The sequence below is a fragment of the Ostrinia furnacalis genome, unplaced genomic scaffold, assembly GCF_004193835.3.
Source record: "Ostrinia furnacalis isolate ACB-3 unplaced genomic scaffold, ASM419383v2 OfSCF5051, whole genome shotgun sequence".
In the NCBI taxonomy this organism is placed as follows: domain Eukaryota; kingdom Metazoa; phylum Arthropoda; class Insecta; order Lepidoptera; family Crambidae; genus Ostrinia; species Ostrinia furnacalis.
In genome coordinates, this window is record NW_021135290.1 from 721564 (window position 1) to 743149 (window position 21586).

The window sequence follows — 21586 nt, forward strand, 5'->3', positions numbered from 1 at the left end:
TTTGTGGCTGACACCCATTATAATACGTGTAAAGCTACTTAAGCAATGAAATTTTTTTATGCCAAATTTGGCCAATACCAATTGGTATAATGTATTTTTTGGAATTCTTTCAAAATAATGAGGTACTTTTATTTCAAATTGTACCAATAAAGTAACAAATAACAATAACATTTTGATTTTCTTGTATTATTTGTTATTATCACTTAAAAACCTTTTATTGTATTACTTGCAACAAAAAACTGTATGAAAAACTATGTACCCAAAGTAACTGACAAGAAAATCCCTATTTTCTATCAGAAATACGTTTTAATTTTGAATGCGGCTAAGTCGCCTGTCTGAGCTTAGCCTATTACGATGGATTTCACGGTAAATTGAACGGACGACGCCGCCGAGCGTTCGATATTTAAAATTTAATATGGCATCATCTGTCCGCCGCATTATGAAAATTTTTATATCATCGTGGAGGACAACCCGTGTGCACCAACCTTTGTAGTGAAATATGCAATTTTTAAATTATTTTTTGGCAAAAAGGTTTTATATTTTATCAGTTTTTAACAGACTATAGAGGTTATAATGGAAGTTAAGGGCTATAGTAATCCAACGATTTTCTAACGTCAAGTGAAAGTCAGCTTAAGTCAATTGATATTAGCGCCCTCCGGTGATGTCATATTGTATGGTTGTCCAACATGGCAAAAATCGAAACCAGCGATCCGCCCCCCTAGACAAAACGCACTTTTTGATCGAATCGAAAATCGAATCCGTCAAAACTTCATACAAAAAAGGGGCTTTTCGACCACTTTTCGACTGGTTTGCGATTATAATTTGCACTTTGTCTAGACCCACAGGTATTCTATATTTTTGCCATGTTGGAAACCATATAGTTGAACGATGGTAGCGCCCCCCTGTCATTGAGTTTGGTGGGACAGTTCAGCGTGGGTCATCTATATTTGGGTGGCACCCCCCTGTCAATGTCACGGGTGGGACGGTTCAGTCAGTTCAGTGTAGGAATTTCTAAAACAGTGAAAATATTAGTGGCATATCCATCTGCATACAAGTAAAATGGATTTCACAATCGAAATAACAAATAGCCAGTACAAATCGCGGAACATACGGCGAACTCCGTCCACCGTATCTCAAACTTGTGAAATAAGCGAAAAACCCCCACAACCCCACAAGCAATTTCCACCAACTCCAAGAGGCAACTGTGAAACGCGGGGCAGTCAATAGTTTGAAACGAATGCTGAAAAAAAGCGGGGGAATGTCGGCTTTCGGCCGATACCTGCCTCTTTTTTCCCGGTTTCCCCACTTTTTTCGTTTTCCGTTCTGCCCCGACCCGAATCAGTGCTTACCATGCAGAACTGAACAATTTTAAATTCGCTTTTATGGCGGAGCTCACTCTGGGTCGGCTGGTCGAGGATTTTTTACTTCGGCGAAATTGAAGACAAATTGTAACAAAGGTATTCAGAATTTTTTTAGTATGATGTAGTCTTCATTGAGATATCTATATATTATATACAATATGTAACGGAAACACCGTCCGATCCATTAAGGTGTTAATAGGTATCGAGTTAAGATTCCATTTGTGTAATAATTTTCATAAAATATTATAAAAAAAATACCCCATGAAAAATAAATACAAAANCGAAATTGAAGACAAATTGTAACAAAGGTATTCAGAATTTTTTTAGTATGATGTAGTCTTCATTGAGATATCTATATATTATATATAACTCAAAGGTGACTTACTGACTGACTGACTGATTGACTGACTGACTGACTGACTGACTGACTAACTGACTGACATAGTGATCTAGCAACGCGCAGCCCAAACCACTGGACGGACCGGGCTAAAATTTGGCATGCAGGTAGACGTTATGACGTAGGAATCCGCTAAGAAAGGATTTTACGAAACTCCACCCCTAAGGGGGTAAAACGGGATCACAAATCTAAATGTTTACTTAAATAAAATATGCTAATCCATACAATATTTTTAGCCCGTACTTAGTGATATTCTTTGACAAAATTCTAAGAAAAAGAACGCTAACTCAAATAAGTTCGAGAAATTCTAGACGCTTGAAGTTTGAACTTAACTATATTAACTGAACTGAAAAGTAGTCAGTGCAAAACAGCGTAAGTTTTATCATTTTTGCTGTAAGTGACCGTGAAAATTTAAAGCAAAATATCTATAAACGTCGCAGAGCCATCAAATCTGATACTTTATACACAACACTTCCATTCGAGCACCGTCGGGGGAGACCGCTAGTGGCATATAAACTAGCTAGGTACATCGTTCTACTAGATTTACGATTGGCTAAGTAGCAGTCCAGGCTCACGTTCCACCCATAAAACTGATTCAACCTTCAACGGGCCACGAATAAAAATCTAACAGCGCTAAAGATATAGAGCTTGCCAAAACACAGGGGTTAGATTGTGAATTTTATGGGGAATTTTAAATGGCTTCTTGAAACCGTAAACTGATGGAATCAAACGGGAAACATGTTCGCGCATAGGCGTTGGCGATTTGTAGGTTTTCAGATGGTTTTCAGCGTGAAATTGAGCAGGTTGTGAAGGTCAAATTCAAATTCTTTATTGCTCCATTTTGGTATACAAAAAGGTTTCAGGGTTTTGAGAGGAAAAGGGAGAACTTTTATGTCTAAGACTTAATTCTTCAACAAAAAACAGATTAATCAATATTAAATAATTTATGAAAATAAATAAAAAATCGCAAGGTAACATGATGAAATAACAATAGCATTTTTTTATTATCATACAGAGGAACACCTATAATGAGAAATGTAAAGGTCCTGAAAAATAAAAGATTAGGCCCAGACGAAACAATTTTCTAAACAACCTTTTGATTGATTGAACGTTGACCAGACTTCTGAAAAAACCGTTACAAAAACCAAAGTCAATTTGCTTCGGTAATTTTCTATTTGTTCATTTGTGAAACACTCTTTGATGTTTTGTCCATTATTACCTGTTTGTATTGAATATTTCTTTTCATCGGAACGAGTGGTAAAATCAGTAAACAAGCAATAAGTGGAAAAACATCGTGCAAAACAAACTTCCAATGAAATCCAATGCGGGACTATTCATAACAGCGGTGTTTCTCTCAATTGGCTCAATCCCCTAGTTATCTGTCCAGGGGTTTGCCAAAACACCTTAATGAACCGCTGTATTTGTAGTGAGCATCATAAATAACATCGTCTCAAACGTACTAACGATGCTATACGAGTAAAGGTAGACACACACTGCAAATAAGCTGGGCTCTACCGGGATACTTACTCGTTTACAAACTGGTTTAAGTTGGTTAATTTATAATACAGACGTTGTTTGTCTAATAAGCATGTAACTATAATTTAGGTTTTCTAAATTTATATTTAAAAATATTACTGCAGAAAAACACTATGTACAATCTTTTCTGCAACAAGGATTTCAATTGTCTGCACACAATTTGAACTGACACTTACAAGCAATGTCAGGTCGATGTAAATTATGTAATTAAAGCAGTTTGTATTCCAGCGCCCTCTGCTGGATCCATCAGAACCAATTACAACGATATGCAAACTGCTCACAATAAGGGGGAGTGTAATTTAAAATCTTGCTACTGATATAGAGTGACTAGATGTGGCATAAGCTAAAAATAATTACTTATACGTTGCGGATTCCGGGTGAAGCTCGCTTCCACCTTCGGCCTGATCATTGACTTACCATCAGGTGAGATACAAGCCAAGATCTTCCTCGTGGATAAAAAAAAACTAGTTATAGATGGCGCAACGAGAGTTGAGGCCACAAGCAAATATTTGTATCTTTTTACTTGATTAAGTTCTTTTTATCTCGTTTTCAGCCATTAACAGCGTGGTATCTAGTGTATTCGATATTTGAACTGCAATTAGTGTAATGTTTGTGTTTTGTATTCGAATATTACATCAGTGTGGGCTCAACTTTCGTTGAGCAACCTACAGTATGTTTATTTCTTTACATTTATTGCTGTCATAAAAAGTTACTCTCTTAGTTTTGAATTCCAGATTTTATACTGTCTCTCTTAGTATACCTACCTGAATTGAGTTACAGCAAATTTCAAGAAAAATATTGTATTTGATCTGTATTCCTAATAAATGTTTCTTTGCCTATATTTGTGAGAGGTAATCTCTCAAAGTACAGATCTGATTTCTGCGAATTATTTACTAAGATAGCTAAGCATATTCCGAAGTGTTTCTTTTTGGGATTATACTAGATTCCAGTAATATTATTTTGCAAGGTTTGGATTTTACCCTACAATTGGTTCAATCAAGTTAATATGGCACGTGTAATTTTACAAGATGTATTTGTCACAAAAAACTGTTTGTTTGAATTTATTTGTTTCTTACAATGTTTTTTGGAGCTCATATAAGTATGAGCTCCAAAAAACATTGTAAGATCCATAGAATTAAAACACCTAGAAACCGACTAAGCGCAAGAAAAGTCAGGCACTTATTTTTTTCTAAAATTCTGACATTTGACAAAGTCAAACACTAGTGAAAACGTATGGATGTTGGATGTCATGTGACATAGCTGCACGCACATGATCATCCACAGAAAGTATGTCAAGATTATGTAAAACAACCTGAACATCACTTCAGCCACATGCCTTAACCTGCTCAATATATGCTTTATCTATGTATATCTATAAAAGCGAAAGGTCACTGACTGACCGATTCACTCACTTATCACGAAATCTCAGAAACTACAAGTGATAGGAGTCTAGAATTTTGCGTGGGGTTTCCTTTTAGAACGTAAAACAGGATCCACGCGTACGAAGTGGCAGGCGGCCGCTAGTAATAGAAAAAAGTAAGTAACGCACAAATATGCAGCAGTAAGCCATTGAAGTAATAGTAAGTACATTATAACTCAATGCAGTAAGCACACCGAGATGAGCTGAAGTTTGTGTAGCAACTTATGTTACTAGCTTTTGCCCACGGCTTCACCCGCGTGAAATTTCGTTTGTCACAGATCATCATAAATTATAGCCTATAAGTTATTTTGGGTTATAAACAATAAGTAATACTGTAAAATTTCATCAAAATCCGTTTAGTAGTTTTTTGCGTGAAAGAGTAACAAACATCCAGACATCCAAACTTTCGTATTTATAATATTAAGTAGGATATTAGTAGGATAGGATGTATAGATTTAATTTTATTCCCACAGCCACATCTAGATTCTTTAGCTCTCAAAGGTGCCCTAGACAATCTTTCGCAAGCTCCCTGACTCCTCTAATAAGCCCGTAACAAATGACTCGCCGCTAAATATTCCGTCTACACCACTGACGATTGTTATTAGTATGTTTCTATGTTTTTCTTGTTAGAATCAAGTTTATGGTGTGTGATTTGAGTTAAAGTTACAGGTTACTGTCAAATAAATGGTTCATTTCTTAATTTAATTTGATGTTTCTTTGTGTTACTTGTAATATTGACTTAAGACTTTGTTCGGTTACATACATGCTTCCTTCATAAGCAATTTACGCCCGTATTCACAAACATGATGGGGCAGCAAGGTTCTGGAGTGGAGGCCGCGTACCGGAAAACGCAGCGTGAGACGTCCGACGTCCACCCACAAGGTGGACCGACGACATCATATAGGTAGCAGGAAAGCGCTGGACGCAGGCCGCTAACAACCGGGTAACATGGAAAGCATTGGGGGAGGCCTATGTTCAGCAGTGGACGTCCTATAGCTGAGATGATGATTCACAAACATTACTATGAGGTCTTACAGTGCGCGTGGACGCATAGGGTCACACACGAACCAACCACGGAGCTCTATTCAACGCTGTTCGTTCGATTTGCTGCTTCACTTAAGCGAGTATCATTTGTGGATACGGGTGTTAGATCCTTCATAAGCTATTTCTGACGAAAATATTAAATCATATCTTTTTGTTTCAGGTAAGTCAGCTGAAAACTTCTAAGTTACCTGAGGAAACTAAAGTTATCACTATGAAATCCTCGTACTGTTTGAAATAAACAATTGAACATCAGAATGTGAGTATTTAGTTGATAAACTTACTAAAACACATCCGTCGTAAAATTAATCAAGACAGCATGTTACGAATATTCTAGGGGTATTAACAAGACAGGGTGTGACGTCACGGAACCTATTCGTCATGACGGATCACCAACGCGGCAACGTTGTGCATTCGGACGTTATGTCGAGAACTTAGAGCGCCTAATAGATGGCTCTGTGTGTATGTTTGGGGTACATTGTGTTGCAAACGCGAGTGTTTGTTAATTCGATAATTATCCAGACCTACAAAATGTAAAGCTCCATAATTATTTATCATTGAAAATCAAATTTTGACCTTATACCTTATACATTTGTCACCCAAATCATTAAAATACATATCATTGCAAGATTACTCGTAAATGTCGTTCATATCACCCGCAGAAAAATCTGATTTTGCATTTTTCTTCTTACTTTCATCAGGCCTATTCATCTCCGCGAGTTTACATCGAAAACAAAACACGCACGATGGCCCACCTACAGGATACTATTCGACAAGGCTTCACATACGAGCGAACATTGACTCACGCACGCGTGTATGATGGAAGAAAATAAAGAAAATGGTGTACTAAATACGGTGCAGTATTTAACTGCCTAAATAATAATAAAAACACAGAATGTACTTTTTAAGTTGCCTCAAGACACTGAGAGGTAAATAAGTAGTTAATATTATTCATGATAATTCATGCTAAATCATATTTCCTCCGCCATTTTCCGCAGTTTGGCAACTCACGTCACTTTTATAGGCAAGTACATAACTAAGACCTTTATGAATAGATTAATCTATTTATTTTAAGCCAAACGTCTATTATTAAACATAGTACTTGCTCTTGTTCTTGCTCGTCTCTAAAAACTTTAAAGATTTTCCTCACACATCCATTCAATTTCATTTAATTTTCGCAATAACATAAATAGTATTTAGTACATACGACTGCGTCTAAATCTGCAGCTTAATATTTTAGCTCCGGCTCTTTGATAGCACAAAAACTGTTTGTTTTTCTCAACTAATTTATCAGCCGTCGCTATGAAGTAAACATAGTGATGAATGTGTTCAGTTTAAAAGTTGAGCTTGAATTTGTTTTATCTGTTGCAGTTTTAATTGCGTCCTTTTTGGTCTAGACTTGCCTCAGCTATAATGAATAGCAGTTAGCCAGTTTATAGCATTTATAGGTCTTATAGAGTTTGAGATCTCCTAAAATTCTCCAAATTGTTATGTTTTCGTATACTAACTGTATGAATTGACTGTTAAGTCCACTAGGCGTTTAGAGTCCTCTCTATACAACATTTAATATCGTTGCAGATTCAAATCTCACTAGGAGCAAATGCAGAATACAATAATCACTAACCATCATATACCTACCATCATAATTGTCTTACTTGACTTGACTTATGGTTCTATGTCCCCTAGATGGGGCAGAGGGCGTACACAACAGTCCTCCATCGCGTTCGGTCTTGAGCTATGTGTGATCTCGCTCCAAGTCTTGCCGATCTTCTTCGCCTCGTCGGCCACAGTGTGCCGCCAAGTTTGCTTGGGGCGACCACGCTTGCGTTTTCCTTGGGGGTTCCANTTTATAGGTCTTATAGAGTTTGAGATCTCCTAAAATTCTCCAAATTGTTATGTTTTCGGATACTAACTGTATGAATTTACTGTTAAGTCGACTAGGCGTTTAGAGTTCTCTCTATACAATTGTTGCAGATTAAATGCTAGAGGATCTGGTGAAGGTCTCGCGAAGTGCTTGGATTGTATCCTGCGCAGAACCGATCGTTGTGGAAATCCTTGGGGGAGGCTTTTGTCCAGCAGTGGACGTCATTTGGCTGAAACGAACAAATAAAAAACCTCGGACGGACAGACGGACAGACAGACAGACAGACATGACGAAACTTTAAGGGTGTCCTGACAAGGAACCCTTAAAACTACCATGGCACAAGCTTTGTTGACAGCAATTTGTATAATAGTTAAATTAGTTCTTGAAAATGTANCCTTGGCAATGCGCGAAGTGATGTCCTCTCATCATATTCATACCAACAATATACCTACCCTGAATTCTAGACGTTTTAAAATATATTTATAAGTGTATTATTAAAGTGACGATCTAGTGAAGGTCGCGGGAAGTGCTTGGGGCAGTGCAGGACCGATCGTCGTGGAAATCCTTGGGGAAGACTTTGTCCAGCAGTGGACGTCATTTGGCTGAAACGAACAAATAAAAAACCTCGGACGGACAGACGGACAGACAGACATGACGAAACTATAAGGGTGTCCTGACAAGGAACCCTTAAAACTACCATGGCACAAGCTCTGTTGACAGCAATTTGTATAATAGTTAAATTCGTTCTTAAAATGTAATAATATTATGTAGAATATTCTAAAGACACTTTAATAAGAAAAAGAAAATGTCAGAATACCACACTTAAGTAACTAATTACATGTAAAGTGGAAAAATCCAAGCACTTTACAAAATTTCCAAGAGAGTATTGTTGTTGGGAGATTCATTTCACTAAATGATTAAGAAACATGATCTTAGATTAGACTTAGAAGAGGATTGTTTGCTTTTAGTAGTTTTCAAAGCACAATTTTACGAGTAGAACGTTGAGAACGGTGTTTAGGCTTTTCATTAAATTCTTAATTAGTTAGGTAGATACACATTGACTTTTGTAACACTAGTATGTTTAGGCTTGGTTGCACCATCTTACTTTAACTTTGACAACCGTCAAAAATCTGTCAAACTCCATACAAAAAGCACCGGTTATCGTCATAATTACTGTCAAAATAAGATGGTGCAACTCACCCTTAGTGTACTTAACCCACTTGAAAAAATCTTAAGTGTTAGTTTTATTAAACTATCTTTACAATAGTTGACTAAAACAGAAAGTTATAGCAGTTAATAATATAATCGGTGGATTCGACGGAACAAGAGTAAATATTAATCTCAGTATAAATCGTCAGTTATTCGACATTTTGACATAATTTTCCCATAATGAAACTGTCAATGTTATACCAGGAGTTCTGTTATTCTCGGATAACATTTTGGTCGACTCGGGCCTAAAAGACTTACAACAATACTACTTTGGAAGTAGGTATGGCTCAAATCTTTGTTAGCCTAGAAATGTGTTGTAGACGTTAGTGGTTTCATATTGTGCGTTTATTCATGTAACAAATTAGTATAGCAGTTTTAATAAACTCATGTCTATTCGGATCAAAACTATGAGTAGTGGTCATTGTGACATAGTTATTAAAAATAAAACGCGTTATTGTAACACACAATGTTCTGCGCGAATAAAACTTTTAGTGAAACATAAAATCATGTGCGTCCCATAATCGAGAAGTTAATTGAACCACGCGGCGGCGAAATGAATTTTCATACGTAACGCCTTTTACGGGGCACTCTAAAAACTCAATATTGTCACTCCAATAGAGTGCACATAAAAACATCCGATACCAATAAATGGCTGCGCTGCATCCATTAGAGAGATGAAAGTATGAACTCCGGGATTATCCACTTAATGCAACTGGGGCTTACAACCACCACAAAGGGCGAGCGCCAGCGAAATTGTCGTTTTAAAATTATTAATAACTTAAATTGAGGATAAATTGCTAATTGGCTCGGTTTCAGTGGTTGGACGAGAGTGGTATGCATTAACAATATTTGGCAATCCATTTTCCTTCATCTATTCGTTTTTTTTTCCAACCACTTTGTTGGGTAACTAAGCGTTAAAGACAACCCGGCGGCATTTATTCATAAGAATCAGTCAACGACTTATACTTTCCATATCTCTGTCAATTTTTCAAAAGATCTGGGGAGCTACTGAAAAAACGTTATCAGAAGTTTCGTGTGTTTCCATCCCTCTCACGCCTAAGAAATTCCAGCACGAGTGACGGTGACAAATAGAGAACTACGTAATTACGGCGTCGCTCTTCAGGCTTGGCTGTATGCTAATTTAAGATGAGTTAATCATCCACCGTACGACACGACGTGAATTTTTACAATAATTATTCATCATTTATTTTCAGCCATAAGACGTTCACTGATGAACATAGGCCTCCCCCAATGATTTCCACAATGGCCGGTTGGTGGCGGCCTGCATCCAGCGCCTTTCCGCTACTTTTATGAGGTCTTCGGTCCACCTTGTGGGTGGATAATGATTAAATTGGCCCAAACAGATACATTCTGATTTAACCCTCTCCAAATAACACTATTGCAGACCAATTTTTCACGCCGCGACTAATCCTTTGATCTACGCCACCTCTCTCTCCACTGACACAGGCTCTCAAAAGTTTAGTCGTATGTTCTTAGCTGTAAAAGTGACTCCGTAATTTATCGGCCATGAAGAACTTCCAATGAGTTGAAAGTTCGCCGCAATCTTACCTGATGTAGACTCGGGTAATGACACTTAGAGAAAAATACGTTTGAGGTGCACACTATTTTACTTGATCGTATGGAAATTTGGTTTCAACTAAAAGACGACAAAAACTGATCCTGCAGAAAAATGTCCTCGAAATTTTAAAAGTTCTTAAGGTAGGTAATATGCTGTTTCCCCAGTAGCTAATGAATCTGAAAAGAATCTATAAGGGTTCCGTTTTTTGACATTTGGCTACCTAAAAATGAACGAGCTTATAACTATTGCCACACAAATATTGTAATCCTAATACCAGTGCAATGAGGATCTGCCGCATAATTTAAGTTTCCTACTTGTTCCCTTATTTTTTTAACGTATATCCAAGTTGTCCAACAACACTGCAGTTGTTTGACATGATAATATAAGGAAAATGAGTAGGTATACGCTTTTAAGTCTTAGTTAAATCAATCCACACCCAAAATTTTATGTATTAAGTGCTTAAAAGAGTCCATAGTAACCAGTCGATGTCACTTTACATGAAATCGCTTTACCACATAGAAACTATCCAGATTTAAAAGCAATTAATTTCCATCGTAGCACATAATACTTCCCTAGAACGCTACACGAGCGCGAGCGCGACGTAACGGTACAACTTGCGCTATAAAACCCGGACTACACGTATGTATCGTTCGTGTACCGTATTGCACTTATTACCATCTTAATGAACAGTAAAGCCGTTGATGTCCCAAGTTTTTATTGGTATCTCTAGATTACTTTATGTGAACGCGAGATTTTGTGGTTTGGCAATATGCGGTTTTGTAACGACAGATGGTTTATTGTTCTTCAAAATTGGTGATTGTGGTTTTAGTTCGTAATTGTTATTTCATTTTTCTTTGCAAGCTGTATTGCTTTATTAACCGTCAATAAATACGAGTATTAAGTTTTTATTACAGCTTTTCTGTTTTCAATTTTGTTTGATTTGAAAACAATATTTTTTGATTCATTCATTAGATTAGGTATTACCTTTATCTCGTTTTGATTTAAGTACCTGAGGATTTAAACGGCAAGCATTTTTCTTTGTTTTATAACACAGTCCACAGAGAGCTGCAGATGTCAAGGAGATCAGCTGTGGGGATTAAGATCCAGTGGATTCAAAATTGAATTGAACACAAACCTTTCAATGTAATTTGTTCAGGTTTTTCATATTCATCCCATTCCCTATCTTTGACAATTAATTTGGCTAATTAAAATCGTTTTTAATCAAACACAGCGCTTACTGCGTTGTTATTTTTCAATTAAAATGATAACGAGAACTATTATTATGTAATCTGCGCTATCATTTTATGATTTTATCATCACTCATAATTCTATTAAAACTTGGTTTGAATTAATTTTCTTTCTGTAATTTGATTATAAACTTAATCTAATATTACAGTAGATATTGCTACATTTGACGTATTTATTTACGTTTCCTTCCAACAATTGGAATCAAACGCGAATATTTTTCGTGAGCGACAAGATTCAAATGGTAGGGGGCACTCTACAGCATTATGGCTATAAGGCTAAGAGCTTCAAGCCATAAAGTTTTGTTTCACTTTAAGCGAACCCCAGATAGTTACTCTTATGGATATAGCCAATATCGTATAGAGATAGAACAGGTCAAGTCTGGGTGAAAATATAGGAGACTAGATGAAAACCCGGCTTCGCNAGAGACTTGCTTAACTAACATCTGGGTAGTGCTCTGATAGGTCACTTAGTAGACCTATCAAGAAAATGTTTTAGACGTAATAATAGAGGCTGATCTTTATAATTTAATTGACCCTGTATAAAAATATACTGATTTTGTTTCCTAATTTACTTTTTAATGTAAGTAGGTACGTAATTTACTTTACATTTAAAAGTTCTAATTAATTACTTCACAGGACACAAAAATATTTAGTATGGTATGTAATATATCTGAAACAACATGGATACACGATTAATCCCATAATGGTGTTGAGTTTAACAACATCGGACGACAAACCCACAGCTCTTTGTAGAAAGGGCTATAGGTAGGTACTTCGTCCGATGTCATTTACTGACGACGCGCGCGACGCTATGACGCGATGTCACACCACATCATTTGTCAATGTTACCAATATTTCCACGCGATGCATAGTGTCGCTGCAATTTGATGCTAAGACAAGCATTAGTAATTTAGTCATATATCATGTACAAATCTAGCTAAAACCTAGAATCTAAAACAAATAAAACAGTACAATATGCGTTTCCATCTCCAATAAGTACATCATTACCAAAGCGTACCTACACCAAATTCCATTACAAGTTGCGGCCAAATCTATAAATCAGCTGAACTTAAAGCCCAGCTAATACTTCATAAAAAGCTGCCCAACATCCAAATACAATTATTGAACATCACGCGTCAATCACGGCAAAGTTTCCTTCCAGTACGTAATCACAAACATCTAGAGGAGGCGTTGTCATAGTAACCGAGTTGGACGGCGCACGCGCGCGGGTACCACGCTCCGCCCCTGCGACCGCCTGTTGCTGCCGTAACTGCCGCACGCCAGTCAGTCTCTGGCCCTCACGGACCTATAACCCCAATCACAACAACAACAGTTACCCATATTATCACCAAATTATGATCGTATAAACAAACGTGACCAAAAAAGACTATATGAACTCCAAACGTGCGACTATCGTCACCGTCTCTTTTCAACGTACGAGGCGTCGTGATTGCATCCCGCTCGGGCAATTTCATGACGACTGGCAACATCAGGTACCTTATGGGATAATAAACGATCCCATGTTGATGTTGTGTCTATTTATGTTGTTTTTTACTGTGATGACTGACTGGATGATTTATATTGATGTATGTTGAAGACCGTATGAATATCCACGCGTAGTCATAGGACTACATTTCAATAAAGAAAAAAAATATTGGTCGTTCAAATCGTCTATTTTTTATGCATTGTTACTATAAATTTTGTCTTTTGTAAATTGAAAATTGATACTTCAAAACTTATTGCGCCCTTTCACAAACAAAGTTCCGAAACTCGTTCATATGTGGCGCTAGCTGTCTTGAGCGCTGCAACTCTTACATGAATATTGTTTCAAGTTAAGGTGTAAGAAATATTTCATATTACAACTTCAAAATCAGATTATGCCATAATATTAATAATAATAATTGTGATCATGAGTATTAACAAGCGCAAAAGTATTTTGCATTATTGAACAAAACTAGGTCACTAGGTCAAACAGTTTTATAAGCATAAAAATATAATCACCGTGTTGTTGATGTACAAATTGGCATAAAATTATGGTTTATGGCTTGTTTCGACTACAAACATGAAAAAAATATGAGCCACTTCCTATATTATTAGTTTTAACTATCCGTACTAAGCCGTTGAATTCTTTGAAATACGAAAAATCATTAATCAAACATAAATTATTGTCTCAACAGCCAAACGATTACGATCAGTACTGTACACAAAATGTCACTAAAATTGACAAAGACACAATTCGTCCCACAAAGTTCCACGTCGCCCTAGAAACACAGTATCTGCTTAGCATGCATATACCTTTATAATAGTTTTAGTTACTATTTTTGTTTAGAAGCGATATTTGTAATGACTGTTTTTGTGCCAAATAAATAGAAAAAAAAAAAATAGGATGTGTGGCGTACAGAATTGCCCCATCTGTCAGCTCTCGTAGATGTAAATGAGACTGTTTGCGGGCCGGTGTAAATTTTCCATCATCCTCTAGGTAGTTCGTAATTTTAAAGTATACCCCCAAACTAGCTTAAACTACCGTTAATTCTGTTCCCGTGAAAATTATTCGTAGGAATACAATGTTAGTCGCTTCCAAGTTAATTCGGGCATCGTTAATGGCTTTTTTAATTGGAAACACTAGAGCTGCTTAAAATTTAATTCTAGAGCAAAGTTCAGAGTAGGTACAGTGATTTTTATTGGCCGTGCACTAATTGGGACTTTCATGTTTAAGATTTGACTTATCTTAAGTTTGTTAAAGTAGCTACTTTTAAGTTGAAAAGGTTTTTTGGTTTGACTCCCTATCTTAGTTTGTCGCATTTACAAACTACATTTCAGAATGTTTGAAGCAATTGATTACTGCAAGAATGATGATGTGTTCTTAAAAATGTTGAAAGAGTTTCTATAATTTCGATCTTTGAGTAATTATAACAATTACTCGTATGTCTAATATTATGTTCAAATCATCTCGAACATAATAATAATAATTATTATTCTGAAACATCGACGTGAAACACGATCTATTGAAAAGATTATTCGCTAAGATGCTTGTAATCCAAATAGACAAGATTTGTCGATGAAACCTGTCCAAACATTATCCAACAAGTTTCCGAAGTGTTTCAGTCAAACGATCCTCAGTTTCTGACAATTAATTAAAACCTGAATGGTACTGTAATAAAGTACAATGGGGCAGTATTTACTTACCCTCGAACCACCAGATTCATTAAAGGCCGATTCAAAAACTCCATTACTTAAGATTTCAGTTATTTTGTTGAAGTGTTTTATTTTGGTACGTACTAGGAATGGGGCTTGTTTAATTGTGAATATTGATGTCGCTTTACATTGATGAGGTTAAGTACAGCTATTATTTGGTTATTGACGTTCACGTTGATTATTCAAAACGGTAACCCGTAACTTTTTGTTTTTAGTTCCCGGCGGAAAAAAGGTTTTTGTTATTTTTACGTATCTAGCTTTATGTCTTTGTATTTGTATATATCCGTGTCATCATGGCAAAAATCATTTTAAAAGTATGTTTGTTCTTCCATAATGTTAAACCATCTTGAAATTTCTTCAGATTTAAATTATGTTGTTCTTCTTTTTGTATGCTCTGCGATTTGGTTACGATATTTATTTAGGTATGATACCTTCACAACAGCTAGAGGCTTTAAGTTACATAATCTGACAAGTTCAATTCTCGCGGAACCTCACATAAAAGCTCGTCCGCACAATGCGGAATGGGCAAAGTTAGCTTGTTTATTTCAACTTTAGAGGTGCGACGCAAATGGGCGGTGTGAAAATGCCTCCTGACTTATTACTGGGAGCATTGCCTACAGTCGTTGCGGGTTTAAAGTGTAGTTATTTGAAATGATAATGGGCTGAGTTGAGGTTTAACTGGATTTTTAGTTTTTAAAATATTACTACACTAGCAAAGATACAATCCTAATCTGAATATATTCAAATAATTTGTTTCGGAAATCTGGTTCCCTAGTAGTAGTAGAAGAATATAATACTTAGGGTTAGTATGGAGGATGTACATATAAAAAGTATTGACATTTAGGTACCCAGTATGGAGCTTCACCCATTGACGAAACAGAGGGGTGTCCCACTGAATAAAGCAGATGACAGATTGAATACAGGAATTCAGGTACCCAAAGTTACTATTGCAATCCTGTCTGCAAAGTTGTCGAATCAAATCAAGGGCTCATAATTTTGTTGGACAACATTCGGTTATTAAACCTGCTTGAACGGGGGGTAGTTGCGTGAAATCACGTAATCCGGGAACGTTGGCCCGGGGCGGTCAGCGGGGATCGCGCCGGGATCCACCGTCAACTCCCCTCATTAGTTTGATTATTTGAATCTGCAGCGTTTTGAATGTGCCAAAGTTGTGATTTTGGAACCGCTCGTTATGTAACCAAAAATAGCTATAGCGGTACCTACTTGCCTCTGAAGTATTTCTAATTCTTTAGCAGTGATTTGAAAAAAAAATCACTAAAAGACAATTCATATTCTGACTCTATCGTGGCTAGTAATCGGGTAAGTCAAAAATAGAAAGGAAAGCTGAAGACACCATTAAAGTCTTTTTGTTTGATACAGATCACAGTCATATCAATTAACAAAAGATCTCCAAACTCTATGCTAAGCAACACCATTTAGTAGAAACTTATAAAGAACATAGTGCAGAGTCAATACACATATCACTGGCACACACAGAATTTGTTGTCTGACTTAAGCCTGACTCCGTCCGCAAGGCCACGGATGTACAGACTTTAAACTTCATTTCCTAGCAACGGATATTAGGGATTAAAAGTTAGCCTCAAAGTCTAGACCTAATACCAACCCTCGGGGTCTGTTGTTGGATTCAACATCTTGTTTTTGAAAGTTCATTTAATTAAAACGTAGCTGGACTAGTTTTTAGTTTTTTCTTGAACTTTTTTTCTATAAACCACAATAGTATGGTCTGAGTTTGTAAATCGAAAAACATCTGTCAATATCAAAAGAAAACAACATCATACGGAAAGTGAACAACTAACGAAATAATTGCTCAAATGAAATAAATGGAAAATGGGCGTAAGATTGGCTAATTAAAAATCTAAAACAAACCGGGAGTCGCTAATTTCACTTTACACTGCCCAAATCTTATTAGCGGCACAATCCTATTAAGAGACAAATTAAAAACGCAGACAGGTAAACGATTACACAATAACAAAAGGCGAAATTAAACGAGATAAATCCAAGTTTTATTTTAAACAAAACTCTTGAACAATTCCGAGGATTGGCGGCGCGATTTAGATTCATTATGCTTGTAAAGTTTTATCTTCAACGCGAGAACTTGTTCACGAAAGCAATAAAGCATTTTGGCAGATTTTAGAGTGGCTTGAGATTAAATGTGCATTACCGCCGCGACAGATGTACGGGGCCGCCAAGGGAGCGCTCTCGTTCCGCCATTCTTCAATCTGCAAGATTTCGATTCGAGTGTGTTGTCACAGTCGACTACATTGAAACATTTAATTTTGACAATTATTGAGTGTCTTCCACCAACGTCTTTTTATCTCGTCGAAATTGTTCGGAAAAGTCGAGATTGGGGTCAATGAAATTGTGTCTTTGAATTTTTCATTGGCGTTTCGTTTTAAGGGGTTTTGACTTCTAATGGAGGTTCCTTGATATGATTTTGTTTAAATCGCGCAATATTTGCTTTGACTTTTCATGCTACAAATTAGTAAAACCTTGGCTTAGTTTCAACCGTGTTTAATACCTAGATAGACACTTCTAATCTTTTATTAGGAAACAGTAATTTAGAACCACATAAGTACTTGTACTTTACGACTTTTGTACCGCTATTGTGTGCTAGATAACAATCAACTTTGCCCTTATCATGGTAAAAGATCCTTAATTAAATAATGGCGTAACCGATCTAAGCACTTCCAGTCAAACTCATAGTAACTGTAAACACAACGCGTAAATTTTAATTAGCGTAACTAATCCGTTAATTAGAATCAAGATTAAATTGCCGTGCCAATTAGAACTAAGAAGGTATATTCTGTTACTTTGGAAATCATTAGTCTCGAGAATATTGTTTTATCTCTCTAAAAGCAGTATTGAGAAGATCCATTGAAGTTAATGGAAGCCTAGGTTTTATAGAATAAATTTCTTAGAATCAAAATTTAAAGAAATACAATAAGTACCTTGTTTTGGAGGATAATGACGCGGCAATTTTCATTCACCTCATGCACTCACAAAAGGCTCATATAGTCGCAAAGCAGAGTTTTCACTTTATTTGTTACAATACACGTGATAAAATGAAGAAACAGACTAAAAAGTAGATGTTTGTATCTATAGACAAACACAGCGTTTCATAATAATAACACAAGACACAGCCACAGACCGAAAAAGGGCAATAAATTCACAATTTTTTTGCCCGAAACCAAATGACAAATGCATTCGCGGACCCTTTTTCATTTACACGATGTACACAAAACGAAATAGAAAACTAAACTAAATAAAGTTACTCCAATACTACCCTCTCGAGTCCACGTCAGTTTTAGACAAATAGGGAAGGAAGGAACGTTTTCCGTGCCGGTAGAACCTTGCGAAAGTAAAACGGAACGGGAAAAAAAGCATGGCGCGCCGCGCAAAGGGTTGGGTTCTGTATATTTCGTGTCGCAAATTCATTTGTAAACAACTGTTTGGCTTTTTATGGAGAGAGACGATGATACGTCTTTTTGTAGCGCTTTGAGTGCACCAAAGTTTGAATATTTGAGAGAAAGTCCAACGTTTGAGAGCAGTTTATTATGATGATAATGTTTGCTCGTTTGTTGAAAATTTTATAAAATTTCACCCGGATATCATCATAATCGCTTGTCAGTCTACCGTGTTCGTTGTGAATTTTATTCGAATTGTTTCTTGACACATGCTTACCTAGTTGAAAAATCATAACTCTCCTTTTGCTTTGCCCTAGTTGGGTAAAAAGAGAGTTCCATGATCCTGCCGCTGTAGAAATATTAAAAATATTTTACTCAAAATAATAAAGTATAAAAAAAAACATTATGACACTATGCGGACAAAGTTAATTGCGAGTGGCCGCTAGAACACTAAACGTATTTCATGTCATTGATTTTCGCTTTACTATGTTTAGCTCACAAATACAGCAATAAAATGTATGGAACCTAATTTTATGGTGACATTTCCACATTTCTAACACGACTCGTTTTATGACTAACCCCATTATATTTTTGGCACCTGTCCAACACACATAGTATGATTTATGAGTAACATTTTTTACGTCAGGACAACTTTAAGTTACCTATGTCATGACTAGCGTATTGTCACTGCGAATCTAAAAGGGAATACGTGTAGTAAAATTCGTGGGGAACCCAAAAACCTGGACGTCACAGCGGAGAGGTTTTATTATTAAGTTAGAACGGTCAAGGAGTGCAGTGAGGGCTGAATGCAGTGCATTGCCGCTTCGCCTCCGTACGTATAACCGTAGCATATCGCAGCGAGTATTGTACCGTGTTCAAAGCAGGGCTCTCTGCTCGGATAATAACGTTATGTAAGCTGGATTTTTGTAAGGAACAGTTGCAAAAATCTTTGCTCCTTTTGTTAAACAACTGCAACCGAGGAGGGTGCATTCTGACGCTTTAAGTTTTGAGGTTTCCAGTATTTTTATCACATTGAATGCACTCTAATCTCCGTAATCAGTACGTTGAACGTTCCTTGGTCCTGTTTGTTTGCTTCCACACTTGGCTCCGATCCAAAGTCGTTCGATATATTTCATTGCCATAAAATGTGTTTAATGCTGTACTTACCTTTTCTCATAGTTAGAGATGTAAAACCGTATTTTATGTCGTTTTCTTGGAGCTAGAGCGTCTTTGTACGCTTCGCTTTGAGATACGATCTTCAGTCATTTATGTTAGTGCGACACAGTTTATATTCACTCAGGTTACTCGTGTAAAGGTTGACTCTAGTTTGAAATAATTTTGTGATATCATAAAATTGTTTACTGACGTTGCATTGACTAAAATGTTGTTCTGATTCTGATTATCTAACAAGCTATTATTTAGTAACCTGAACTATTATCGCCACTCAGCCTAATTAAATAAGCATTCTGGTGTTAACAAATACCAGTATTTGTACACTGACGTTGAAGCTAAATAATTAATTATTGCACTTATATTATCAAAATTATTCGAACAAAACTAATGAAAGAGCTTAATAGTAGATGGGTACTGCTAAAATTACTAATATTAGTGGCATGAAATTGTGACAGTGAATATTGTAGCTATATTCAAAGAGATGAGAGACTTGTTCTTGCATGAGTATTGACAGCACATTAGGTAATCCTACTAATATTATAAATGCGAAAGTTTGGATGTCTGGATGGATCTTTGTTACTCTTTCACGCAAAAAACTACTGCACGGATTTTGTTGAAACTTCACAGTTATTATACTTTATAACCCAATATAACATATACGTATTATACGTACACTATAATTTATGACGATCTGTGACTAAATTTCACGCGGGTGAAGCCGCGGGCAAAAGCTATTATGTAATAAATTATAAGGCATCTAATTTAATTGTAATAATACTAGGTAGGTACTAGGTCTGAGCCAGATGACAAAAACTGACAAATTTTTAGATGGTCACCAGTATTTACTTTATTGACCGCAATGACACTTGTCTCCTCAAATACCTACCGAACCCACTTAAACTAAAAGTCACTTGACTCAAGCTGTTATTCCTACAAAATTATTGTTTCGTCTTACTTTTCCTTGTGTTAGTAGGAAACGTATTTAAAGCCTTCCCTTTGAGGGTAGATTTTGATCGCCCTATTCATTTGAAGAAGCACTTTTGCCCCGCACATTGAGTGTTTAGTCAGATATAGGATAAGGTTACAAAAGCCGCTTCTTTATTTCATTTTTATAAAATGAAATAAAATTCTCTGAGGAATGGAAAATAAACTGAAGATCTTTTTGGGATGAACGTTGTTGGTTAAAGGAGTTTCGCGAAATCTGATAGTAAATGTTAACCCATTATAGACTGAGTTTTCTTAAAGTGTCAGATTTTTGTTTTTTTGAAATGTGTTGATAATTATGGTCTACATAATGCTATACAAGCATTAAAAAAATTATTCGACCTGTAATCTGGAAAAAAAATGCTGGTACCATATGGTACCGCTAGCCTCTTACCGTGTCAGTTGGTTAAAACATAACTTTATCATAGACTTTGTAAAAATTNTCCCTGACCCTACATATGAAAATATATTAAACTAGACCTATTTTTATCGACAAAAAAGAGGTCAATTTTTTTTTGAGATTTTTTTTAAATTTATAATAAAAATTTTCTTCCAATTACTTATTGTAAAGGAAACGTAATAACTTTTAAATTAAGCGGTATATCCTGATAAAATAAAAACAGTAATAATGCTAAATAACAGGCGATACTAAAAAAATACATAAAAAACACAAACAATGCCAAAAAGTAATAAAAAATGACAGTTTTTGAAAAAAATCTGCTTTTAAATTCGTGTTTTTTTGGTTATTTGATAAATTTCTCCAAAAAATGCCCCTATATATCGTAGTATCTTTGTAAAACCTAAAATCGCATGTCTCTATCCCTATCACAACATTTGCTATGATCGTTTGAACAAAGGCCTGCCACAACATTATTCTCCGCTACAAGTAGAGACAATTTTAATTTTAACTAAAATGCTTATTTTACTTCGAAATCTTTTGTTTTTATTTGAAATCTAACTTGTCTTTATCAAAATTACAAATCTAGAGCCATTTTCAGTTTCGTTGTTAACGAAGCTTTGAATGGCGCGCCCGGAGAGGCTTAGTTCAAAGGATCATTGCAAACGTTGTGATAGGGATAGAGACATGCGATTTTTGGTTTTACGAAGGTAATACGATAGAGAATAATACAAAGTAATAAAAACCACCGGTTATAG

General features: G+C 36.1%; 1 protein-coding gene across 1 annotated transcript in view; it reads right to left on the bottom strand.

Moving 5' to 3' along the window:
- Positions 1-12783: 12783 nt before the first annotated feature.
- LOC114360477 (uncharacterized) overlaps positions 12784-21586 on the bottom strand; it is a 74405-nt gene continuing 65602 nt past the window's right edge. Inside the window, exon 4 of the mRNA XM_028315199.1 lies at positions 12784-12960. Within this exon, the coding sequence (XP_028171000.1) occupies positions 12784-12960 (177 nt within the window). The remainder of the gene's footprint in view (positions 12961-21586) is intronic.